Source organism: Cotesia glomerata, linkage group LG1, assembly GCF_020080835.1.
Source record: "Cotesia glomerata isolate CgM1 linkage group LG1, MPM_Cglom_v2.3, whole genome shotgun sequence".
Lineage (NCBI taxonomy): Eukaryota > Metazoa > Arthropoda > Insecta > Hymenoptera > Braconidae > Cotesia > Cotesia glomerata.
Window position 1 is genome coordinate 1,936,354 of NC_058158.1, and position 11,538 is coordinate 1,947,891.

Here is an 11,538-nt window from a genome sequence, read left to right on the forward strand (position 1 = left end):
TCCCTGTTTGCTGTATTATATCAGAATTTGTAAGTCTTTTTTCACATGGAGATGAAAAACTATGTTTGTCCGAAATATTTAAAAATATTGAGCAATTTTTTGCGTTTCACGCCAAGACGTTTGATTAATAAAAGAAAATTTTGATCACTGTTATTTTAAAAATTAATAATTTTTTGTCACATAAATTCGACTATTGCAAAATCAATAAAAAAAAAGCGTTTTCCAATTATTCTATTGCTTCTACTTTTAAAACTTTTTTGTATTTTCTTTTTGAGACTTGAAACTTATTTAACTAGAAAATCAAATTAAAATTAATTATTTTTCCTTACATAAATTTAGCTAATGTAAAATTAATCAGAAAAATTTACAATTATTCAATTCTACTCTCTAAACTTTCTTTTCACTTCCTCTACCCTATCACTTCTACTCTCTAAACTTTTTTTATCTTTTCTCTCTTTGAAATTAAAAATTTATTTAGCTATAAAATCAAATTAAAATTAATTATAATTCCGTACATAAATTCGGCTAATGTAAAATGAATAAAAAAGCGTTTTTCAATTATCCTATCAGTTCTGCTTTCTAAACTTTGCTTTTTCTTTCTCTTTCAAACTTAAAATTCTTTTAAGTAGAAAACACGCTTCGCGCACTTCTGTCATAATGTTTATTATCGACAATTTAATTCATCACTATTTTTATTAATTTTTCTCATTAATATTTAACTGTTACTAAAGTGATCACCATAGCAACGAAAAGTCACAATAATGAAAGCGTCATATCAATTTTTTAAAAAAGGATTGCTTTTTAGTATACTAAGATCCGGTTGTTACCAAAATCAACAATTATAATTTTTCCATCGGGAGATATTGCGATACCAGCCGGGCGATCCATTTGATTTACACCATTTTGATTTACACCATTTTGATTTACATCATTTTGACCTACACCATTTTGACCTACACCATTTTGATCTACACCATTTTGACCTACACCATTTTGACCTACACCATTTTGACCTACACCATTTTGACCTACACCATTTTGACCTACACCATTTTGATGTACACCATTTTGATGTATACCATTTTGATGTACACCATTTTGATACACACCAATTTGATATACACCATTTTGACGTACATCATTTTGATGTACACCATTTTGATACACACCGATTTGATATACACCATTTTGATGTACACCATTTTGACGTATACCATTTTGACGTACACCATTTTGATATACACCGATTTGATATACACCATTTTGAGCTACAGCATTTTGAGCTACAGCATTTTGAGCTACAGCATTTTGATGTACACCATTTTGATATACACCATTTTGATATACATCATTTTGATGTACACCATTTTGATATACACCGATTTGATATACACCATTTTGACCTATACCATTTTGACCTATACCATTTTGACCTACACCATTTTGACCTACACCATTTTGACCTGCACCATTTTGAGCTACACCATTTTGACCTACATTATTTTCCTGATTTCCAAATATAAATTTAAGATCACCATCTGGACCTAACATCTGTATTCTATTATTACGCGAATCAGCAATAATTACGTTACCAACATCATCAACCTTCATACCTTGTATTCTTAAAAATGGAAACTGTCTCCTTGCGGGACCAAATATTCTAGCGTTCCGAAGTTTATCATCAAGAACAATTATATGGTGATTATTAAAATCTGATACAAGAATCTCGCCATTAGGAGCAAAACTAACACTTCTTGGTAAATCCAACAATCTCCACATATGCTGGGCTGTTTCATAACCGAATTTACGGAGAAACTCACCTTCTGCATTAAATAATTGAACACGATGGTTCCGTGTATCGGACACAAGTATTTCACAACGTGAATTAACTGCTACGTCCCATGGATAGTTGAATTGACCATTCATCATTCCTTTTTCACCGAATGCCAATAAATAGTCACCATATTTTGTTACAATCTGAAAGAAAGAAAAATTAAAAAATATCAAAATTACATTCATTAGACAAGATAAAAATGTTTAGAAAATCCAAAAAAATGCAACTTATAATCCGTTTTTAATGCACTGATAGTAGGATTTATTAACTATTAATAATTTAATTTATTGAAAGACAATTATTCAATTTATTAAATTATAATAAATATTTTTTAACATTCAATAAATATTTATTTGGGAGGAAAGAACATTTATTAATAGTTAATAAGTATTTATTAATAGTTAACAAATATTTATTAACAGTTAATAAATATTTTGTTGAGTGAATTTGTTTCGCTTGCAATGTCATATGAAGATTGTTTATAAATAAAAATCATCTTTATAAATTATTTGCATTAATTATATTACATTATAATAACGTTAATTGTAAAATACTAAATTTTATCACAGCTCAAAATTATCTTTCATATTTTTAAATATTAAAAATGTTAATTTATTTTTGCTTTTTATTTTAAATAAATATTTGTTAACAGTTAACAAATATTCATTAAACATTAATAAATATTTATTAACAGTTAAAAAATTGTACTTAATAAATCGTATTTAATAAATAATTTATTAGCTGTTAATAAACATTTATTAAATCCTATGTTAAAAAATCATTTATTAATAGTTAATGAAGCTTATTAAATATAAAAAAAATCCTTCTATCAGTACATGCAATTTTTGAATCCCGGAAAAAATTTTAAAGTCATGAAAAATTCATAATATTTCAGATTTATTAAATTTCTATTATTATTATAATTTTTATTTTATAATAATTTTAATGAAATAATATGAATTTTTCATAATTTTAAAATTTTTTTCGGGTCTACTTTTTTCCGGGTCTATTTTTTCCGATTACCGCAATTTTCTTATCAATAATAAATGTGTTACTTACTTGAATCCGATGATTGTCCTTGTCTACAACAATAACACGGTTGCGATTATCAACAACAATACCTGCGGGCCGGTCAAATTGTCCTGGACCACTTCCACGTGTTCCAAAGTTCCTTACAAAGTTGCCGTTTTTATCGTAGATTTTAATTTCGTTGTTCGATCTATCAGCAACAATAATATTTCCATCTTTGTCAGAAGCAACGCCCCAAGGACGGCAAAAACTGTTTCCATCATCGTTATTACCAATAATTAATACCGGCGCAGGTGACCGTGATTGATTAATTTTTATAATCTTGCTAGACAAAACAATTCTTTGAGGTGCCAGAGACCCGGTATAATATTGAAGTGTAATTCTAAGCGGAATTTGTCGTGGTAACTGAATTTGATCTTGATAATTTTGCAGTTGTTGCTGAGGCGGCTGCAGGTGGAGTTGTGCTTGTTGTTGCTGCAGTCGCTGGTAGAGTTGTACTTGATGTTGCTGCGGTCGCTGGTAGAGTTGTAGTTGTAGTTGTTGTTGCTGTTGCTGGCGGTAGTGTTGTTGTTGTTGTTGTTGTTGTTGTTGTTGTTGTTGTTGTTGTTGTTGCTGTTGCTGTTGCTGTTGTTGTTGTTGTTGTTGTTGTTGTTGTTGTTGTTGTTGTTGTTGTTGTTGTTGTTGTTGTTGTTGTTGTTGTTGTTGTTGTTGTTGTTGTTGTTGTTGTTGTTGTTGTTGTTGTTGTTGTTGTTGTTGTTGTTGTTGTTGTTGTTGTTGTTGCTGTTGTTGTTGTTGATTTTGTTGCTGAAAGAATAGTTGTAGCTCTTGTTGATAGTAGTTATATCTATTTTCCTGTTGAGATACTTGATCTAAATCAGGTAAATTACTACGAATTCTCAGAGCTCTTTCTGAACCAATTGCTCCATTTTGATGAATTGGTCCATAACATGAACCATCAACCGTATCAATCTTTTGAAAAATTGTTAACCAAATTTCTTCAAATTGTGTATACAGGAGATACTCGTCTTTGATTCTTGATATCTGTTAAAAACAAAAAAAAATACAAAGTTGTAAATCAATCGCTATAAATAAAACTTTCTAGTTAAAAATAAAATTAAAGAATGGCGTATGCATTAAAGGTAGCTCTTAATAATTTTTATCGATTTTTTTCTAATAGGTGCATTATAAATAATGAAAATAAGAAAGAAAATATTTTGATAAATTGACTTTTGAAAAAGTTATGGATATTGAAAAATTAAAAAAACTGTTTTTTTAAGGAGATCCAAGTACCCTGCTAGTGTATAAAAAATAATGCATAGAAATACTGTTATTATGCATCTTAAAATTAATTAATAACATTTTTGAAGAAATTTCCGAAAAATTCACTCATTTAATAATTATTAACTTAAATAATTATTAAATTTATTATAATTATAATTATTAAAAAATCTAAAATATCTCCGTAATACGTTCGGAAAGCTACTTTTTTATTGTTTTAATTGAAAGCTTATTATTCTTTAAATCATATCTATCTATCTATTTCATTAAATATCCCGGAAATCTACTGTTTTTTAATTTTTTTTATTAATTATTAGGCTAAGAAAATTAAATTTACAAATTTTTAGGAAGTTTTAAAAATTTTACCAATTTGCGCACTGATAGAAGAATTTATTTGTATTAAAAAATATTTGTTAATCGTTAACAAATCATTTATTAGAGACCACTTTTTAGTATTAAACAAATATTTCTCAGTATTTAAAATAATTTTTTTGTATTTAATAAATCTTATATTAATTTATTAAATATTAATAAATCTTTTTAAATACTAAGAAATATTTATTAAGGGTTAAAAAGTGGTTTATTATAAATGATTTCTTAAATATTAACAAATATTTTTAACTATAAACAAATCATTGCGTCGATCTTCTTAAATGATTAAAAAAATTTGAAAATTTTATGAGAAATATTTTTAAAAGACTAGAAAAAGATTAAAAGAATTTTCAGCCATATTGAAAAGAGTTAAAAATATAAATAATAATTTAAAAAGAAATAGTATTTCCAAAAAAATTTTACCTCTTCATAAGCGTTTCCATTAACAGCAATAAGATTTTCTGGATTTCCTCTGATGTGAAGATTATTCTTAGTTTCAAATACTTCCTGAGATACCTTCAATAACTGATTCATAGTCTTTCTCAAAACTTGTTCTTGATATCTACTTAATAGTTGCTTCAAAGCTCTCACTTCCTTAGGGTTCGAGTTAAAACTGTTTTTGTATTCCATCATAGTACTAAGAATTTGCTTAAGATTTGGAAGAGTATAGTCGTCGGTATTATATGCCTGGAAATCATTATCATTGACGAATTTCTAAAATTTAATTTTAAAATTAAACATTAATATTGCAGCATAAAATAATGAAAAAAAAATTTTTTTTTCTTTATTAAAGAAAATTTCTTACCAGAAGATCTTGTATCATTGATTCTAGAATTGAAGTATAACCTTCAATTTCATCTAAAATTATTTTGCTTTGCTTTTTAGCAGCTTCAGATGCTTGGATTAATTCCAATGTCCAGTGGTGAATACGATGATTTTTAATCTGACATATGTTACATACTGTTGCTCGGCAAGTATAACAATACACTATGGCCTCATCTGGGTGTATATTACAAATTGATAGTAAAAATGGATTTCGATTCATTATTGATCTTCGAAAAAGTAGATTCGACGGTGCATTGGAAAATGCATTTGACGAAGATGCCATCGGTGGTAGATACGCGGAAGGTCGTAAAGGTCTAGATGATAATCGACTACGACGATCATCAAACATATCTTCAATTATATGCTCTACACATGAATTGGCTCGAGCATTCTGGCCAGTTCTTGCGCCATGAACATTTAACGAACCCATGTTTAAAAAAGCCATTTCTGATGAACTTGAAGGCGATGGCGAATTTTGTGTCGATTGAGAGCTGGGTGATAAATAAGTAGTACCCTGTGAAATTAAATATTAACATTTAACAAACCTAATGATATTTTTTATTAAATCAAGTTAATAATGCTTTAATTTAATTCATACACGTTCAGTAACTTGATAACTTCCACCCACAAACGGAGATATATCCACATTTGGAATTTGAATTTCAAGATCATCATTTCCCGCTTTAGAAGTTGAAGGGAAATTTTCAGGAGGATCCTGGTTATTTTGCCCGTTCATGATGACAGCTTTTGTAGCCACTCAACGAAAAGAGTTTTTGCTAAAGATGTAGAAATTCGATTTTCTATAACATAAAAATATTCAATCGTCAATATATAATTCCAAACATTAAATATCATCTATATTACTAGGAGAATAAAAAAATTTTGTTTCCAAGATAGTCATATGATAAAATCGGTTTTTTTAGTGTCATTGCAAAGGTCTTGACTTTAATTTATGCCTTTTCAAGGTTTCATTTCATTCTCACTGATAGTTAATTTATTATGATAAGTATTTAGGCGGCATTTGAAAATGTTCTATCTCTAGATACATAATTGAGAAATGACATTGTATCTTGTGAAATATTGACATTTTTAAAGATATAAACTTATCCCGATGTTACTCTCATCAAGACCTTTCATTTGAGTACCCACATAAATTTTTCATATATTTTATATATTTACATATATCAATATATGAAAAATATATAAAAATACATGTGGGTACTCAAATGAAAGCTCTTGATGAGTGTAACATCGGAATGAGCTTACATCTTTAAAAATGTCAATAATTAAGAACTGACTTTACTATTTTGTCAACTAATGATATTTTTGAAGATATAAGCTCATCCCGATGTTACACTCATCGAGACCTTTCATTTGAGTACACACATCAATTTTTCATATATTTATTTATATTATATTTATGTATATATGAAAAATATATTATAATGCATGTGGGTACTCAAATGAAAGCTCTTAATGAGTGTAACATCGGAATGAGCTTACATCTTTAAAAATATCAATAATTAAGAAATGACCTCGTATCTTGAGAATTATTGACATTTTTAAAGATATTAGCTCATTCCGACGTTAGATTCAACAAGAGCTTCTATTTGAGTACCCACAACAATTTTTAATATATTTATATATATTATATATATGTATATATGAAAAATATATCAAAATGCATGTGGGTACTCAAATGAAAGCTCTTGATGAGTGTAACATCGGGATGAGTTTATATCTTTAAAAATGTCAATAGTTGAGTCAAAACACGTCAAGTAGACCTCCCTTTTACCACTTTGTGATAGAAAACTTATTAAAATATAATTATCGAAAGTAGTCATACCTAAAAATCATCCCTCAAAACAGTTTTTGAAAATTTTGAATTAAACAACAATTTTTTTGACATTAAAAATTTTCGGTACTTTTAATTAAAAAATTAATTGTGAAAAAGCTATTGAAGATAACGAAATTTTCAGCGATTATAGTAAAATATCTATATTTTCACATAAATTTCTTTTGAAAATTTCATTTGTTTATTATCGTATTTTTTATTAACTTTTAAATAAACAAATTGAAATTTTAATGACTTCTCAGTACGATAATCGAATTTTTTTTTTAGTAATACGCGTTATACATTTAAGTTCTTTATTTCGAAATAAAATTTCACTGCCCGGTATTAGTTTAAATAATATGAATTTTTATAAGACGCAGCGGCGAGCGGTACAAGTGCTCTGCGCGCTACTGAGCTTAGCCGTTAACGCTGTAGATAGCTACAAATTACACAATTATTTAATAAATGATTTTTACAATTCAATTTTTTTTATTTTTATTTATATTTTTAACAATATTTGCACAGCGTAATCAAGATATATTTAAAAAAGTATTATTTAGATTTAACAGTAGAATAAAATAAACATTTTAATAAAATATAACGAAAAAATCAATTAATGCCTTAAATTAGTTCTTAATTTTTTTTTATATTTATAAATCGCAACATGACCAAGCAATCACAATAAAAAATACGCGTCAATTGCATTTTTTCGAAAGAGTCAATGAAGACTCCCTAAAATGCAAAGTTTTTTCCGAAGATGAGAAAAGTATTACAAATGTAGTGCTTGTTAAGAATCAACAGAAAAAAAAATTAAGAACTAATTTGAGGCATTAATTGATTTTTTCATTATATTTTATTAAAATGTTTATTTTATTCTACTGTTAAATCTAAATAATACTTTTTTAAATATATCTTGATTACTATGTGCAAATATTGTTAAAAATATAAATAAAAATAAAAAAAATTGAGTTGTAAAAATCATTTATTAAATAATTGTGTAATTTGTAGCTATCTACAGCGTTAACGGCTAAGCTCAGTAGCGCGCAGAGCACTTGTACCGCTCGCCGCTGCGTCTTATAAAAATTCATATTATTTAAACTAATACCGGGCAGTGAAATTTTATTTCGAAATAAAGAACTTAAATGTATAACGCGTATTACTAAAAAAAAAAAGTTCGATTATCGTACTGAGAAGTCATTAAAATTTCAATTTGTTTATTTAAAAGTTAATAAAAATACGATAATAAACAAATGAAATTTTCAAAAGAATTTTATGTGAAAACATAGATATTTTACTATAATCGCTGAAAATTTCGTTCAGTTATCTTCAATAGCTTTTTCACAATTAATTTTTTAATTAAAAATACCGAAAATTTTTATTGTCAAAAAAATTGTTGTTTAATTCAAAATTTTCAAAAACTGTTTTGAGGGTTGATTTTTAGGTATGACTACTTTCGATAATTATATTTTAATAAGTTTTCTATCACCAAGTGGTAAAAGGGGGGTCCACTTGACGTGTTTTGACTCAGTTAAGAAAGTATAGTGCAATTTATCAAAAGGCATTATTTAATAAAGCAAAATTTTAATTTTTTATAGTTTACAAGTCACGGCAGTCACATAGTGATTGCAAGGTTGCTAGTAAATATTTATATTAATATTGAGTGAATCACATAGAAAGCTTCACTAATTAAAAAATAACTTTGTTAAAAAAAAAAAAACTCTTGGACTAACATCATTTTGATCAATTTGAGTTTTTTAAATCAAATAGAAAAGTTTTTGGACCAATAAATTATTCTTAGTTTAAATAAATTTTACATAGATCAAAAACTTTGCTGCTTGAATCAAGTCAAAGAAATTAGTCAAAATAATTTTCAATCAATGTATGAAACTATCATCGCTTAACATAAACAAATAATAATAAAAAATTGTTAATTAAACTTTTCGTAATAAGTTTGTAGTGATTTTAATCTTATTGAAGGAAAAAATCTGCTTATTTAAAAAAATAATTTTAATCATGTTGATTTCATGGCTAAACATAGAGCAGTCCATAAACAATCACCAAAAAAAAAATTATTATTTAAGCCTACTTCAAAACATCTCTCAATAAAGTAATTTGTACCGGTAATTTTTTTTAAATTAAAAATTCTTATAGAAAAAGAACGAAATGCTAATTTCAATTTTCCTAAAAATTTTTTTAATCGTAAAATAAATCATGAGCAACTATTTTTCGCATAGTTCTCTTTAAATTGCACGTTGAATTTTATTTTGCTCCAAAAATATGAAAAAAATTTTTGAGCTTTAAAAAATTTATTGTACTTGTTACTAATGACATGTAAAGTAATTCCAATAATAATGTTAATAATGTTAAAAACTTCTAGAATAAAAATTCATAAAACAGTAAAAAAAAATAATATTTTAGTCTGTACCCTCAAGGAGAAATCTGTTACTTCAGGTCAAAATGCAACAATATATTTCAAAGTAGTATAGATCAACTAAAGATTTACTTTTGAAAAGCCATAAGCCTGCACCATAATTCTAAGAATTCTCTACCACAGTAAGACCGGTTGGGCCACTAATTACAGTGTAACACCCATATACAACAACAAAGTTAGAATATACATTTGAACAAAATTTACTTTGTCAACTTAATTTCGATTTTTGTATTTTTCCTTGCATAGGTTTACTTAAATTTGATCAAAATTAATATAATTAATTAACTAATTTTTATTTAGAGTCGGTTTTTACTGTTGTGGTCTTTTTGGGTTGTGAGAATCTTAACCTACGCAACAAGCGTCAAATGCTAAGCTTACACTGATAGAAGGATTTATTTGTATTAAATAATATTTGTTAATAGCTAACAAATCATTTATTAGAGACCATTTTTTAATATTAAATAAATATTTCTTAGTATTTAAAATGATTTGTTTGTATTTAATAAATCTGATATTCATTTATTAAATATTAATAAATCTTTTTAAATACTAAGAAATATTTGTTAAGGACTAACAAATGGCTTCAAATAAATGATTTGTTAAATATTAACAAATCTTTTTAACTATAAACAAATCCTTCTATCAGTGTATTTTTAAGACCAGCTTGGGATTCGAACCCACGCTAGGTCGGTGAGTAAGTTTGAGTGCTTGAAAGCCACGCGTGGCTTGACCACTCGACTAAAGTCTCCGGTTTTAATCAAAATTATAGAATTAATATTTGAATAAATAAAAAATAAAATAAACTTACATTTTCTATTTCATTAGCCGCAATTCTGTGATGAATAGACAGTCTCTCCTCGGCAGATAAAAGCTCTGATACTCAAAATAAATGAATAAAATGAATTTATCGGTGTAAAACTTTTGCTTTAACCAGATGGAATATTAAACTGCTCAAAAAATGAAAATACTAATAAAATTCGCGTTAAAGTTGAGACGAAGTTGAAGTCCAACACCGATCCACCCCACAGGATACCCTTACAACGTCTGAAGTCTGATGGCTCGTTCTTATACCTCACTCGATGTTTGTAAGTTACTACCCCTCTTTTCGGTCAACTGTCCGAATTTTTCGACCAATCAGGAACCCGGCTCCTCACTTCCCCAAAGCGTCTACTGTGACAACAAAAGCGCCCCCTTCAAAATTCGGACCTACGTACCTACCGCCACGACGCTAATTTTACCCCCTATTTTTCCTTTTACAACATACCGACATTTCGGAGCTTAAACCCAAGCGTATTACAGTCAACGCTCTCTGTATTTGACTCGCCCGTACAGGGCCATTCTCTGTACATGACTCGTCCTTGTCCATAAAAGCTATGTAAAATCGTCAAATACAGAGGAAGAATGTGGTCAAATACAGAGAGGTCCAATACAGTGAGCGTCGACTGTAACTCTTATTTTATTTTTTTTTTTACTTGAAACAACTAATTATATTTAAAATTAACTAAAATATTGATTAATTAAAAAATACAATAATAACATGGCTTAAAAAATCAAAATTTTATTTAGAAAAATAATAAGATAATTTAATTATTTATTTACTAGAACCTTGCAGTCACTATGTGACTTGTAAACTATAAATAAATAAAATTTTGATTTATTAAATCATGATTTTTGTTAAATTGCTTAAATTGATCTGTATTATCTTAAATATTGATGTTTTTAAAGATATAAACTCATCCCGATGATACTCTGATTGAGAGCTTTCATTTGAATACCCACGTGCATTTTTGATATATTTTTCATATATACATATATATAATATATATAAATATATGAAAAATTGATGTTGGTACTCAAATGAAAGCTCTTGATGAGTGTAACATCAAGATGAGCTTATATCTTCAAAAATTTCGATAGTTGACAAGATAGCAAGCT

General features: G+C 27.3%; 1 protein-coding gene and 1 long non-coding RNA gene across 2 annotated transcripts; both read right to left on the reverse strand.

The window, feature by feature from the left end:
* Positions 1-786: 786 nt before the first annotated feature.
* Positions 787-3,445, reverse strand: LOC123258416 (E3 ubiquitin-protein ligase TRIM71-like). The gene is made up of 5 exons (XM_044718414.1): positions 3,385-3,445; positions 2,894-3,318; positions 1,494-1,977; positions 1,314-1,463; positions 787-953 (listed from the first exon to the last, which is right to left on the reverse strand). The coding sequence occupies exons 3-5, from the start codon at positions 1,927-1,929 to the stop codon at positions 802-804; spliced, it is 738 nt and encodes a 245-aa protein (XP_044574349.1). The 5' UTR covers positions 1,930-1,977; positions 2,894-3,318; positions 3,385-3,445; the 3' UTR covers positions 787-801.
* A 2,621-nt stretch (positions 3,446-6,066) lies between these two features.
* On the reverse strand, positions 6,067-10,879 carry LOC123258431. Its single transcript, XR_006508062.1, has 2 exons — positions 10,412-10,879; positions 6,067-6,138 (listed from the first exon to the last, which is right to left on the reverse strand). It is a non-coding gene; the product is annotated as an uncharacterized LOC123258431 (long non-coding RNA).
* Between the last annotated feature and the right edge of the window lie 659 nt (positions 10,880-11,538).

Bases quoted from the DNA above. Each gene is read 5' to 3' on its own strand.
- LOC123258416 (XM_044718414.1), bottom strand. From the start codon at position 1,929: ATGATGAATGGTCAATTCAACTATCCATGGGACGTAGCAGTTAATTCA. The intron at 1,464-1,493 runs GTCAAAATGGTG...AAAATGGTGCAG, and splicing joins AAATCAGGAAAATAATGTAG to GTCAAAATGGTGTAGGTCAA. The intron at 954-1,313 runs ATCAAAATGCTG...AAAATGGTGTAG, and splicing joins TGTATATCAAAATGGTGTAC to GTCAAAATGGTGTAGGTCAA.